The sequence below is a fragment of the Bombus pascuorum genome, chromosome 14 (assembly GCF_905332965.1).
Source record: "Bombus pascuorum chromosome 14, iyBomPasc1.1, whole genome shotgun sequence".
Lineage (NCBI taxonomy): Eukaryota > Metazoa > Arthropoda > Insecta > Hymenoptera > Apidae > Bombus > Bombus pascuorum.
This window is the reverse complement of record NC_083501.1, coordinates 4,655,921-4,671,472: the sequence shown is the minus strand read 5'-3', so window position 1 is coordinate 4,671,472 and position 15,552 is coordinate 4,655,921. Positions and strand designations below refer to the sequence as shown.

The following is a 15,552-nucleotide window of genomic DNA, read 5'->3' as shown; positions in this document are numbered from 1 at the left end:
GAAATGGTAGAAGAGTAGGGAGACTATAAATAGTAATACGTTCACAAGTACCATCTCTTTCAATAGTTCCAGTCTTCCAAGCACGACACGTTCATGCATCATGTTGATCCATTCGTTACTCGCGTCCATCGTTTTTCTTTCCGGATCTCTGACAGTTTTCTGTCGCGATCCAAAGCCAGACGGTAAGCAGAATTTTTCTTCATTCTCCTATTCCTATAATCGTCATGTAATATGCTAAATATAATCGTAGTACAAAAAGATTAAAAAATGAAAATTTGAACAGCGTTTCAGAACACTTTGGGTCACATTAAGCCTCAAACTTCACCGGAAGTGCAGGCTAAGGCTGCCAGAGGTGTTGCTGAAAGATTATTGGGACACGAACGTGCTGCAAAATTCCTAATGTCGGTGAATCCTGATCTTGGTCCTACTGGACTAGATACTTTCTTGGTAACTCGTATATCACGTTATAATTGTGTACAGATAAGCACAGTGCTGTGAATAATTGTAAATTCAATTCTGTTTCTAGATTTTTCACAATATCGAAACAATAGTTGACAGGATCGTTCATATAATTTCATGTTATGATACAAACCGAATCTGAAGATACAATAAACGAAAATTTTCTTCTTTTGAACTCTGGAAGAAATCACATCTTCTTTTAAACTTGTGTTCTCGGCTGTGAAAAGAATATAAACTCTCTGTTAATTTCATACAATATTTAACGAATTTTTCTTTATTTCTGATTGCTTTTGTTAATCACAGTGTTAGGTACACTATCCAATAATCTTTTTATCCAGTTAATTGCGGAATTTAGTTTTAGAAATCTCTCGTGGTATTAGGTCGTGGAGTGCGTAGATAAATACAAGTGACGACGAGTATACTCGTCAAACTCAGTTAATGTTTCAGTCCTGTCAATGTTTCGTTTTGAATATCCACCTACCCGGGTTTTATTCTTTTTCTTTTTTACGTTCAACGATATTTTCTTTAAGGTATCTTCTTCTGATCGTAAACTTTTTTGCTAGAATTCTCCGCAGGATTTACATACTCGATCGGATTTAGATCAGGATTGAACGATGACCATGATAATAATCCTATTTCAAAATCTTGAAACCACATTTTTGTAGCAGCTGTCTTCTTGAATAGGGGCATGGTCTTGTTGAAAAATTACCTTTTTGTCGTCTATTTCAGTTACAGAAGGGCAATAATTCGCCATGTAAGATTTTCTGATTCCCTATAGTGTACAATTTACCTTTACAAAAGCGAGTTCACGTAACGTATCCAGGCACGAGCAATGTTTTCTTGGAAATATCGAAGAAATAATATAAAATACTCGTTTTGGTTTATGATTATTCACAGCACTAGATACGAATAGATATTTGAGTCCGCAAGCTTCCAACCTACGCTCCCAAGATTGATAAAGACCATGACCTTGCACTTGATACTGTATGGCCTTATTAGTATAGATATATAGATATATATCCATTATGCAGATATACAGACTATATAATATGGAATTAATATAATAATGGTAATTCCAAAGTTATGAATAGTTTGTTCTACTATAAGTGTTTGAAACAGCAAAGAATTGCAATTCTTTGGTATCTTCGTGCCTTCAAAATTCCCATAAATGCATAAAAATCAGTAGTCTACTTATTGCGCAACCGCAAATTCAACTTAATTGCCAGATCAAGAAAAACTCTTTGGATCAAGTGGAGATCTTTGGCAGTTCCGGCGTGGCTGTAGCTTGGGGCTTGCACTACTACCTGAAGACTTATTGCAACGTTCACATTTCATGGGAGGGGAATCAAATCCAACTTCCTCAGAGTTTACCAGATGTTCGAGTAAAAGTCACGTCCAATGATAGGTACAAAGTTTCAAGCAAAGAAGATGAAACCACTCGTAAACCGCAAGGGAAGAATATGATAAGTCATATTTTGTATGAAGCAGCAATTGCTGAATTCACTGCAACGTCAATGAAACCTATATTATCAAACTATGTTGCAATTTGGTTTCCGGATAAAATATATAGTGAACATTTTAAGAACATCGACAAAAATACATTTGTCAAATCCATTTGCTCCTGTGTAATCTTTATCTGTCTTTCTCTTCGACACTATTTAATTCTTGAATTAGGCTTGATAGAATTATTTACATATTATTAGATTTAGAATTATCTAGATTAGATCTAGTATTATACGTATTGCACATTTTAAGAAAATCTGAATGTCACAAAGCTAATCGTTAGACTATTAAAATTAAAATTATTCAGTTTGGGTCCTAACAGATTGCTCTTGTTTCAACCATGTCACGCTAAATGTAACATGAAAAATCGACAAAAATTGATTTATCTAGTCCTTCTCGTGTAATCAACAATTGTTTCTTTCCTATGCTACTTAATCCATGAATTGCACAGGTTTAGGTACTATCAGAACGTATGCACTCTGGGTTACTCTTTCGCATGGTGGCAATGGGATCACTGGGAAAGAAACATCGACTGGATGGCCCTTAATGGAATCAATTTGGCTCTTGCTTTTAACGGGCAAGAGGCAATCTGGCAGAGAGTATACCTCCAATTGAATTTCACTTCAGACGAGATTAATGAGCACTTTGCCGGGCCAGCATTTTTGCCTTGGTAACCCTTACAATGCTTTTCGTTACAATAATCGTGACATTCATAACATAATTCCAAGTATACTTCTGAAGTATATAATGAATTCTGCAGGTGTTCATTTATAGGTAGACAGCGGGTATTTATGCAAATTTATATCTTTGTGAACATACCTAAAGATATGAAAAGTGAATGACAGCTTATTTCATTCATAAATTTTATTAGTTCAGCTTTAATGGAAGTTGTAGCTATTATTATAATGAATAATTTTGCATATTTTATATTTTTATAGTTTCTGAATTTTGACATTTTCTATAAACCCATCAACATCTGCAGTATATTGATGAAACATTTCTTTATCTGTTTGTTTATCTCACTTAGAAAATCTGCTCTAGTTATGAAACTGTTTGTATTTAACTGTTGATTTCCCCGGAACAGAAAACATTGTAGAATTATCTATTTGACGAATCATTGAAGAGACACTTTCTCCGTTTACCTTGACTTAGTGCAATCAATAGGTCCAAAGTTTCATTTGTAATTTTCAATATCTTATGGTTACTATACAATTTCTTCAATCATGGAAATTATTAAGTTCTCAATTATTTGTTGGTTATCTAAAACTTGGTTCTCCATTCAAGATTAATTGTGCTAAATTTGTCAACCACCAAGTTTGAAACTTGATTCTGTAAGAAAAAAAGGAAAAAAATGGGCGGAGATCAGCTGTGTTAAATTTATTAAAATTTAAAATTAGTAGAAAAATGGGGAAGACTTAACATCTTAATGTTTTAGAATTATCTCCTAATTCTTCTTGTTGAAACTTAATTTTTGTATCAAAAAATTGATTTAAAAATTGTAGTGAAAATTCTATAAGTCAAAAGAGAATTAAATGTGAGAAACTGATCCACCGCAATTTTTTAAACGACTGGTTCGTTGTTCTTCCATGCAATTTTCATTCTAATCCTCTAATTAGGTCTAGAATGGGTAACATTCGAGGTTTTGGTGGTCCTCTAACCTCAAGCTGGCACGAAAGATCGCTTCGACTGCAGCACAGAATTCTTCAAAGGATGAGGGAATTAGGAATAATCCCTGTTCTTCCTGCTTTCAATGGGCACGTTCCTAGAGCTTTCCCCAGACTATTTCCAGGAGCCAACGTGACAAAAAGTGTGACATGGAATTCATTTTCGGACAAATATTGTTGGTAAGAAAAAAAATTTCTTATTAATATCGTATTATTGAATTTTACAATTATTGGTAGCATTTACTTGATCTTTAATTTTTCAGATCGCAATAAAAAATTGCGATAAACTGTCATTTTTTCTTTCTTCCAAGCAAACGAAATTTTGATAATAAAATAGTTAAGAAACAATGAATATTTGCTTTGTGATATTTTGGATCTAGATGTACATAATATTAATTAATCAATGATAAGATGTATTGATACATTATTCAATTTGTATCACCGATTAAATCTTGCTTACTTGCAGCTTTATCGTTCAGAGATAACGGATTGTTATTATTTAGAGAAAATGATAAGCTAAGCCTCCACTGTTGTTGCACTTTAAACATTGTCAAGAATATCATTTCTTACTTTTATGCTATACCTTACTATTTCTGAATGAAGATATAAATCTATTTTCAGCCCTTATCTTTTGGAACCTACAGATCCCCTGTTTCATAAAATTGGAGATCAATTTTTGAGAACGGTAGGTGAAATCTAAAATTCTTCCAAAGGATATTTCCACCTCTGTGTTCGTGGTTTCCAGTATATCAAGGAATTTGGAACCGATCACATATATAATTGCGATACTTTCAATGAAAACGAACCCCCCACCAGCGAACTGAAATTTTTGAGGAACGTAGGACATTCGATTTTTCAAACGATGCTCAGTGTTGATCCACAAGCGATATGGTATTACGATATATTATATTAATATTATATACTAACGTATATTAAGATATATTAATAATCTGTTAATAAGTTTATTAGTGTAATCATTTATTAATCTAATAATAATAATTGGTAATTTACAGCTTCGATGGAAAATTTGAAATAGCTTCCTCCATTTTACTGATATCTTATTTCTCCTAACTATTAATTGGAAATTAATTTTGCAGATGTTAAGCTGCCAAGAGTCTGAGTTGAAATTTTGTAAATTGTTTTAAATCTTTGGAAGATATAATAATTCAAAACTTTTAGTCAGTAGCATGTGTAGATATATATTACATTAATAATATTTTTATGGGATAATTTGCAAAAAATGCAAAGTAGTATTATAACGAAATTGGAAACTATTTTCCGATACACAAAAGTGAAATTATTTTTCAAGGTTAATGCAAGGATGGCTCTTTGTTCACGATGCTGTCTTCTGGACAGAACCGAGAATAAAGACTTTCTTAACCTCAGTCCCATTGGTGAATATGCTTAAAACATACATTTGAATGAACCTTCTAAAAGCTCACACAATACTTATCTTCTTTCTGATCCTCGTTTTTTAATTTAGGGAAGACTGATAGTATTGGACCTTCAATCAGAACAATTCCCACTATACAGTAAATTAAAGTCCTATTATGGCCAGCCATTTATTTGGTGCATGTTGCACAATTTTGGTGGGACTCTTGGAATGTTTGGTTCTGCTCAAATTATTAATCGGGTAAGTTTTCTACAAAAATGTACTCTCTACAATCTTCTACTCTCAAATTTCATCACTGGCGCACGTACGCCATGTTCTGAACGTTCGTTCACAAAATGGCGCTCTCTTTTACCACCTTACATAACCTCAACACGCGTAAAAAGAAGATTCGAATTGTATAGCGGTACAACACTAAAAGATACTTAACATTTGAACAAAGTGGAACATTTTTCATTAAAAAAATTCAATCGCGATTGACTAACAATGAGATAATTTTGTTTCGTGATTACCGATTGTTTTTCAGCGAGTTTTCGAAGGAAGAAACATGGAAGGAAGTACAATGATCGGGACAGGTCTGACACCAGAAGGCATAAATCAAAATTATGTTATTTACGAGTTGATGAACGAGATGGCTTATCGTCAAGAACCTGTCAACTTGGATAATTGGTAGACAAATATCTATTAATATTTCCATTAGAAAAATACTTACGTACAAAATTACATATTCATAAATTGTAACGTTCACTGTTTCAGGTTCGAAGATTATGCTAGTCGAAGATATGGAGCATGGAATGAGTACGCGGTTGCAGCATGGAAGAATTTGGGTAGTACTGTATACAATTTCCGAGGCATTTCGAAAATTAGAGGGAAATACGTGATTACCAGGCGACCAAGTTTGAATCTCGCTCGACTGGTGAGCTTAATTACTATTCTCTTTGAAGTTCTACCAGATTTTTCCCTATACTGTTCCAAAGCTGCAGCTATCGTAATTTAAAAGAGAACAAAGTTCTGCTAACATAAAAGCAATCATTATTTCACGTATACAATTTTGATAAAAGTTTATCTAATAACCAGAACCGGTTAGAAAATTAATATAATGTTCAATCAACCCATTAAGAGTCAACGTTGTGTTAACTCTGATAAAAATGATCTAGTCTTTTAAATTATTTATTAAATGTGTATAATATGGGACATTGCACAGACTTGGTATGATCCGGAGAAGTTCTATTCTACTTGGTACATATTCCTTCAAGCGAGGCACGGAAGACAAAACAGCACCCTCTACCGACATGATGTGGTTGATATAACTAGACAAGCTCTTCAACTAAAAGCGGATAAAATTCACTCTGCTTTAGTCGAATCGTTTAATCAAAAGAATGTGACAACATTCAAGTAAGTTCTGGATTTGAGATTACTGAGTAGATTAAACGTTCTATTATCTGCGGTAGATCATAGGTTGAAAGTTCTATTACCTACAACAGATAGTACATGACATCTACCTACAATAGATATTAGATAAATTCTAGCAATTTCATAATTCATCAAATTTCAAAGAGACATATTATTATATAATCTTCGTATCATTTCAATATTATTAATTATTAGATTGAGGATTTTTATGCGTTTATGCGTTATTTAAAGATGTAAAAATAGAATTTGCATAATATGCAGAAATACACATGGAAACTATCTAAGGTAAAACAGTTTTGGGATCTATAAAATATTTATAAAAAATGTTAAAGAATAAATTTACTTAAAAAGGTATAAATTTGCATAAATATCCCTAGGCTGAAAATGTGTTTGATTCATTCTAAAATTATAACTGATCATACATATAGATTGCAAGCTGATCGTCTATTGGAACTGTTCGATGACCTCGAAGCCATCTTAGCATCCAGTGAAGACTTTTTATTGGGAACATGGCTAGAAATGGCAAAAAATCTGGCTACTGACGATGCGGAGTCGAAATTGTATGAGTACAACGCGAGGAATCAGATTACTCTGTGGGGACCACGAGGAGAGATTAGAGATTACGCGAACAAACAGTGGTCAGGAATTGTCTCGGATTATTTTAAACCACGCTGGGCTATTTTCCTGGATGGGCTTACTACTAGTCTAACAAAAGGAACGAGCTTGAATATCACGAGGATCAACGAAAGGATTTTCAAAGAAGTTGAAAAACCGTTTACGCTTTCCAGAAAAATTTATCCAACAAATGCGACAGGTATAAGATAATTTGCAATCCTGAATTTTGTATAATTTTCTTCTTATTGAAATTGTTCAGTTAGAGCTTCATAACATTAAATCTTAAAATCTGAGTTTCTTAATATAGAAAATTTAAGGGTCAAGCTTATACTGTGCTTTTGAATGTAGAAATTTTGAAATATTGAAATCGCTAATTTTTGATACCGGAAGTTTGAAATCAGAATTTTTGGCCATCTCGAATTTACAGTACTTTAATTTTGAACATAGAAACGTTTTGTTCACAGGAGATTCCATCGACATAGCAATGCGAATTTTATCCAAATGGTATCAACCGTCCATATTTGATTTATTCAGATCCATGAAATATTTAAATATTATGAAAGACAAAGGAAGAAAGTAATATTTCAATTATTATCGTTCAAAGTGAATAAGCTTGTTACGGGTCACATTCATCGTAAAAGTTGTTAAAGGTTATTAGTAAAAATTAATATTGTTGTAAATGATAAAACGCTGCGAATAAAATGAAAAGGTTCATAAAGAAAACATAAAAACTTAATACCATATGCCACTAATAGTTAAAAGAAATGTATGTATATATGTATGCAGGATGTTTAAAAAATTGTACATAAAATATTCATTATGAATATCAATGAATCGTTCATTTCATATTCATTAGAACATTGGTTAAAATATCGGAGCATGAACTTTATAAAGATCGTTATTATTGACAAAAGGACACTCTACAACAGTCGAATAAAATTACAGAATTGGAAACAACAACGACAGATTCGAGCCGAGAGCAAAAAGGGGGAGAATCGTAAATTCGCCTAAGAATTATATAAAAAGGAGTTACATACGATTCACAAATACCTGTCCACTTTACCAAGTACATCGGCTAGACCCGTGAATTATCGATAAAAGTACTACATAGATACATACTTCGCTCCTTGCTCGTCTTCACTGGTCAATATTATGGCAGTAGACGACTAAACGTGATCACTTCCGACCGACCGACTGTTTTTTCTTTCGTCTATTAAAAATAACGAACCAAAATCGTCTGTGAGATTGATTGTCGAGAAAATCAATACACTAGTCGAAAACTTTAGCCAACTCTCGCTTCACTTGAATCGCCATGTTGGATTTGGTCACAGCGTCAGTTAACGACCTCTCGCGGCTTCAACGATCGATTTTTCTATCGTTTCGCGTTAGATATCGATCACGAACACGATCGCCGATAATCGATCCCTCAATTGGCCAATTTATGACGATCGTTTGAAATATTCTCGTTCTCAAATGGAAAATTTACTATTTACTCTATTTATAATAGACTTTCAAAGATTTCGAGATTTATCTGTTTTAGATTATAAGCTATTTAGCTGTCTTTAAATGAATTATTGGATATTTTCATTGCTTTTGTTTGGGAATCTAACTCGTCGAGTGAAATTGACTGTCAATTGAGGGCCAATCCTACTTTACACGTAATTTGGTTTATTTTATTACAAGTAGATTAAGAAACATAGTGCGCATCTAATACGAAGTACAAAATATCTTGTGCATTTCGTAAGAATATTCGTAACGTGTGAGATACATCCATTATCATACACGAAAGTGTACCGCCGTGGATAAAAATGTCATCGAAACCTGAGCCATTGAATAACGTTTAGGAGATTTTTATCGACGACGGGACGGTCCGAGAAATATTTCTGGGGATACGTAATATTTTTGTTCGAGATCAGTGGAAAATTTTTAAATATTCTTAATAGTAATCTAAATCGAAATTCTCTAAGCTCGAGGAGATAATGATGAAAATTCGTATCTTTTTTTTTTGTGTGTTTTTTTGTTTCGTTTTTAGATTATTACATCATGCTTCGAGGTAAAATTTCAAAAATTTTTTAGGGTAGAATCAAGATGGAAGAAAGTGTAAGCTTTGATACATAGAAAGCAAATTGTGTTTAGAGTAAGATTGGATGAAATTTTTCAGCTCAAAATATTACATACCATCAGAAATATCGTAAATATAAGATTCTAGTCTTTTTATGATACACATACCCGTAACAATTAGACGCAGAAGGCCTACCGATGCACCACATGTCTTCCTTTGAGATCTTCTTAGTGCGAATGCAGCGCGATCTGAAGTTTAACTCTTTAAATACAAACAATTCGTCGTTCATGATGTCTCACAGTTATGAAACACCCTCTATATCAACCAATATCATCGAAACAGGTATTTTACAATTTTAAGTGGCTTTACTTTCTTCATCACATTCTTCTATCTATTTATAAAAATATATACTGTACTACAGATTATTTCAAAATTTTACGAATAAATGAAATATTAGCCATCGGTAGACGATCTATCGACGTCGTTTTGCTCTTACAGCTACTGTTACTTGCTAATAAATAGACTGCGAATATTTATACAAATTCATATTTTTATAAATATCATTGAAAAAATGGGAGCTAAGAGTTCCAGCAGAATTGTTTTTTTTTTCTTTTATTAAACATCGGGTATTATTATTAACGGCTATTTAAATATTTTATATATTATATGTATTTTTGTATATTTTACGTGCATTCTTTTTTGCGTATTTTTGTATGTTCACATTGCCCATAAATGCATAAAAATCCGCAGCCTACTGATAAACGTTGATAACACCAGGAAACGGATGTCTAGTCGCCAACATGGGCATGTTTGTGAATCCTGTCGTTTCAGGAGAATTCGTGAGATCAGGACATGATATGATCATCGAATGTATCCGGTCGTGAGGTTCGACGGTTATCGATTAAATTCAAATACACATTTGTGGTCCCCCGGATATCAGTAAGGTCCAACGAAATCACGAATCTGACTTTGGTTACGTTCGCTTGGTCGCGTGCTTCGCACTATCCGCGAGACTTAAGTTTCTTTTTATATACAGGTCACATCAATTTGTTCGTGGCTTCGTTTTACTTGGGCTAGGAAAGACGATCTTGCGATTCGAGGTTACAACTTACGATCAGCTGATTACATTAGATAAAATGGTATAATTTTAAGGGGTACTTTCAATTTCATTAAATTTAATATTATTATGCTATATGATCATGCTTCAGAGACATTCTGTGTATTAATCCTACCGCGATCATCGAATTCTTCCACGTATTAATAATGATTCCATCTCAATTTTCTCAAAATCAAACATTTCTTAACGATAGAAGAATACAATGTTCGGTCGAAAATGGCCCAAAGAACACAGGAGGGTTAATGTGCTATGATTTTCGTTAAAAGATCGCACGATCGTTCTTCCCGATTCCGCGTTGAATTTTTCGAGGATATATATATAAACAAAGGCAAACCACATATTATAGAACTTAAATAAGAATACGTAAAGGAACTGTCATCCTCGTAACGAATAGAGCTTAAAACGAATATAGAATTACAATTTTTTTGGAAACGTTGATACCTAAACCGTGTGTTACGAAAAAGACTTTTATCGAATCGCTTAAATCACGTAGAAGTACGAAAATGTGCACGATTACATCACAGAAGAATAGAAATAAAAAAGCTCGTCGAGAATCAATGTTCCATTCTCGCGATAACGTGAGTCTAAAACGATGTCGTTGTCTCAACAGGCTATTCTTTCGAGCCCCTTACGTTCTAACGTGGATAGAAAATACGGTTAATTCTATCAGCATTCAGCTGGCAAAGTTCGCCCTCTACCTAACGCTACTTACAATTAGTTAAAGTTCGTAAGTAAAACGCCATCTGGCTTCCAAGTGTCTCATTAACCTCTTCAGACCAAATGCTTTACAATTTAAACGAACTTCCTATTTTTTAAATTGGAAGCTTAATTGGAAGTATAAATGAGAAAAACATTTTCTATTTTAGAAATCTCTTGTATCATTGGGTTAATTTTCTTATTTTAAAAATTAGTTTAATGAAGTATAGTGTGTGAATTGATTTGTTAAAATAAACTAATTAAATCCAATTGTAGTCCTCCAACTTAGTCGATTAAAATCACCGAAAAATACAAAACAACATTTAGAAAATTTTAATTTAAATCGCAATGAAGTATCATCACTGATCGTGGTGATTCAGATTTTTAAAAAATGTAACTTTGTAAATATTTCCAATAATATTTCAAATACATAAATATTCATATAAGAATATTTTCTAGTATCCTAGTTATTTGCTATTTATTAAACCAAACAGAAATAATTTTGTAAATATTTTATAACATTCAAAGAGTACACAGGATATAATTAGTATTTTAAAAATGTTCTACAATACCATATTTATTTAAAGACTAGAAATGAACGTCATCTGAAGAGGTTAGCAGACAATGGAAAATATATTTATCATATATTTAAGTTCCTTCTTACATCTACGTTCGAAAATTTGGTTCAGCCGAGAATAGTCCAACCTAGTTTTTATTCTCGTTAATTTGACCGTCTACGCTGACAGTTTCATAGCGTTTCCTTAAATTAATTTCAGCTTGTCTTTTCTCCAGCTGTTTTCGAACTGTAGCAACGAGTTATTTCTAAATTCGTTACTTTCAGGTTTCACAAATCGTGGAAGTACCGTCTGGCGAGTTTAAGGCGAATTCGCAAATGAACGCCGCCTCTAAACAAGTCGTCTGTCGACTCTAAATCGTACAGCCGAGTAATCGGCTTTGGTACATGATCGAACAAATTATTTTATAATTTTTCATATTCGCGACACGTTGTTTTTGAAACTAACTGTCCTCGCGAAAAGTAGCCGTTTCCAAGCTATTTCAAGACTTTCGCTGTTTTTTAAAATTTATGTAAAATTGTGCCATTAAAATATTTTGGAACAACGACTATCGAAAGAAATTTTTTAAATAATTTTTAGCTGTTCAAAATCCTAAAGAAACGTTCCAAGTCGAAAATATAATATGAATCTTGCACCAGTTAATTTTACTACATCATCGAATGTTAAGTCGGCTCATACCGTGTTCACCAACCGATTGGTTGAACGTGATTTCCTTCGACGTGTTGATCCGATTTGTTTAAAGATATCACCGTTTTTCGACCTCCGTTTCTTGGCTGGATGCTTCCGTCACCGGAGGCAGTGGACTGTCTATGGATATTTGCCTGAAACTTTTTTCAAGAACACAGACGAGAAAATAAGAATAATAAATTATCATACATTTCAATGAAATTGGGACAATGATTTTATAAATAGATGCAGTTTTATTTTAAACTAAACGAATAAATGATAATTAGAGAGATCGAGAACCACTGTTTCAACTATAACCTTTTCAATTATGAGATACATTACGGGCGTAAATTAATACAACCACGAAATTTTCCCCAAAAATTGTGAAATATATCCAGTATCGATCGATAAAACAGAACAGCCATTAAATAAGAAATATATAGATAGGAAATATTGATATAAAATACCATCATTCAAGAACAATCAATTAATTTTGGATCACAATCAATCAGGTTTGGAGAACTTGGAGCTAAGATATCGAAAAGATTGAATCGTGAATAATTTACCTGCCGTTTGTTTGCCAATCGTAAGAATCTGGCGCGGAATTGCTTCTACCTGTTCTCTGAAATCGTTCCGACTTTGCATTTCTTATGGCTTTCCTCCCTGGCGAGGTCTCCTCAGCTCTTCCTGATGAGGATAGTTCTATGCTATCCACCGTTGCATCGGTACCCGCTGTTTTCCCACTTTTCTTCGGCAGGAAGGGATTCTAAACATCAGAAAACAATCCCTGACAATTTGAAAATGACATTATTCAAAAATATATTCTTCAGAACGATCAATTCTATCGATCAATATCCATCAAACGTCCGGGTACTTCTGAGCGCTAGTGCACCAGAAATAGAGTCGTGACAATTTACAGAAACAGTGGGAAAATCAGAGAAAAACGTCATACGCGAATAGATAATCTTTTCATGCTTCGATCCCTTCGCAACTCCACTGAACAACAACGTTTACGAAACGTGAGCAGAAATAAAAAGGATCTCTCGAGGAGCAGATAATCCTTCGAACGTTTAATTCTGAATACCATTGCTCGAACATTGTTCTCGATTCTAAGGGTAGGATTTCAAAGGATCTCTTGTGAAATTTTCGCGAATTTCCGACCTATTTTCGCGAGATCGCTTGAACCTTTGGTGAAAGCTGATAAGAGAAGAGGAGAAAAAACAAAAACGAAAGATAAGAAGAGGGAGAAAAATAAAGCGAGAAAAACGCTTTACGCTTTTATGACATCGACACTCCACCGGCGTTATTGCCGTGTTTACGGAGCCGTCAACCTTCCTTGAACTCGGCTGATATCGACTGACTGTGCTCGTCAAATAATAAGGCCAGAGACGTGGCGCCGTGGCGAGAGCAGGAGGTAGCTTTTCCACGCTACGGGAGCGGCCAGTATCGCGTCATAAACAGAGAAACAGAGAGGCTTGACCTCCCGTTGCTCGTCGCCCCAAGCGCGAGATCAAATGTCGGTCGCAATTGAAATTCAATGACCGATTCTTTTATCGTAACGGAGACCGAACGATTTTATGATACTCGATGCACAGTCTATTTGTCAGAAAGAACTCATGTTCTGGTACAACAAGATCCGATTCAATTGCCTAATCGCCAATTTGCACTGATTCTATGGCTGGTAACGAAGTTTCAGGCACTCAAAGTCGCCAAGCCATCACTAGAGATTAGATTCCCATATCTCTTGTGTAACTGTTTATTGCTGAGCTTTTGTGATGATTAGGACTGAATTGATCCAAATGACTTCATTGTACTCAAACTGAGGTCCCTATAGAAAAAGAAACTAGTTTCTAGATTTAACAGATCGAAGTCACTGAACTACTACTCTCTTCACCACACTTCATATTTCATAGATTTCTACTAACAGTCTTCTATCATGATCGCGATTGACTGTTCCAAATGGCTTAATGTGCTCAACGAAAAGTCTCTATGGGAGAAACATTTCATTTTCATGCCTATCTGAATCTGGGAGTTGACTAATCGACGACGATTTCCAGTCTATCTATAGCTCGCGACAAAGTTTCAATCGTTTAAGATCGTCGAGCATTTGCTATCCCCACCACATAGAATTCTATATGCCCTTTCATAACTTTCCACTGACGACCATAAAATAGGGAGTTCGGAGGCAATAAAAAGATTTGGTACTTGCAATAAGCTGACTATTGCAGAATTCGGAAGTTCCTGTAAGTTGGGATTCGAGTTTTCATAATTATTTAATAAAAACATTAAAAATCGATTTTTATTATTTTCTAGCGGAGAATTTTACATATCTTCGAAATCTTTCATTCGTTAAAGTTAATCGCAAATGGAAAAATAAGGTCTCACAGTATTCGAACGATATCTACCACTTTTTTTCGTATTTTCTTTTTATCGCTTCATTTGCAGCCACGAAGGATCTATGTATTTAGTCGACGCGGGATATTCGAAGAATCACGAAGAGTCAAGTGAATTTTTACAGTTGGCTACACTTTAACGGCGAGGTCTACGTTATTCCGACTTTTATCGCATCGACGTACAGTTGGCCATGGTGAAGGGCGAACAATCTCACGCGAACGTAAAGGATCCATTTCCCTTTAATACAATTATACGGGACAAGCTGGCAATAACTAGCGCTTCGTCCTAATATCACCCAAACTACGGTGAAGAGATAACCAAGGAGGGGTAAGAAAACTGCCACGGTATATAGAACGGCACCTTAACGACCTCGAGCATTAAAGTGAAAGGAAAGAATGGCGAAAAAAGTTTTACAAGTTGAATAGAAAAGTTCGTCAATTGGGATCATCAATAATAATTCACCTTCTAACCTTATCCTCTTAGAGAAATTAGCTGATAGTCGAGCATTTGTCAGGACCAATTTATGTGCGCGTCTCTCTACTGATATGAGAGTTTAAAACTAAGTAAGAAACAGTTTCAAAGTAAGAAACAGCTAAAAGATTCGTCATAACTCTTTTATTGGAAAAAAAGAAAGAAAAATAGTTTCAATAACATCATAAAATATATTATATTAATGAATTCTATGATATTATATAGACGACATCTATGTTAGAATGCTATAGTTTAACCTGTAAGTACCTTATAATAGTGAATATAATTGAATATCAATTCTTTGTACTTTTAAAAGAGAGAAATGTTTATAGATCATTTAATACGAAGTTTAAATAAATGAACAAATGCACAGAAAGTTGTTAAACTTACATGAAAAGGTATATGTGACTTATAGACGATCTCTACTTTACCGATAGTCATGAGTTAGATGATATTTAGACAGAACACTCGTTGAAACAAAGGGTATTATAGTGCGTCAGATAAATGCAATTTGTTGCATGATTTTG

The 15,552-nt window shown here is 34.0% G+C and overlaps 2 protein-coding genes across 3 annotated transcripts in view; one reads left to right on the top strand and one right to left on the bottom strand.

Moving 5' to 3' along the window:
• Positions 1-60: 60 nt before the first annotated feature.
• LOC132913883 (alpha-N-acetylglucosaminidase) lies at positions 61-7,874 on the top strand. Its single transcript, XM_060972511.1, has 14 exons — positions 61-182; positions 284-447; positions 1,686-1,864; positions 2,414-2,632; positions 3,579-3,806; positions 4,248-4,311; positions 4,372-4,517; positions 4,936-5,020; positions 5,110-5,259; positions 5,543-5,685; positions 5,773-5,932; positions 6,221-6,411; positions 6,858-7,243; positions 7,509-7,874. Exons 1-14 carry the CDS (start codon positions 101-103, stop codon positions 7,622-7,624), a joined length of 2,313 nt encoding a protein of 770 aa, XP_060828494.1. The 5' UTR covers positions 61-100; the 3' UTR covers positions 7,625-7,874.
• Positions 7,875-7,926: 52 nt separating this feature from the next.
• LOC132913876 (uncharacterized) overlaps positions 7,927-15,552 on the bottom strand; it is a 94,847-nt gene continuing 87,221 nt past the window's right edge. For both annotated transcript variants that reach the window (XM_060972495.1, XM_060972494.1), the window contains 2 exons: positions 12,727-12,926; positions 7,927-12,321 (listed from right to left, as the gene is read on the bottom strand). In XM_060972495.1, coding sequence (XP_060828478.1) covers positions 12,240-12,321; positions 12,727-12,926 — 282 coding nt within the window. In that variant the 3' untranslated portion in view covers positions 7,927-12,239. The remainder of the gene's footprint in view (positions 12,322-12,726; positions 12,927-15,552) is intronic.

Coding starts and splice junctions, on each gene's coding strand:
- LOC132913883 (XM_060972511.1), top strand. CDS start 101: ATGTTGATCCATTCGTTACTCGCGTCCATCGTTTTTCTTTCCGGATCT. Junction 183..283: donor TCGCGATCCAAAGCCAGACG/GTAAGCAGAATT, acceptor AAATTTGAACAG/CGTTTCAGAACACTTTGGGT. Junction 5,933..6,220: donor GTTTGAATCTCGCTCGACTG/GTGAGCTTAATT, acceptor GACATTGCACAG/ACTTGGTATGATCCGGAGAA.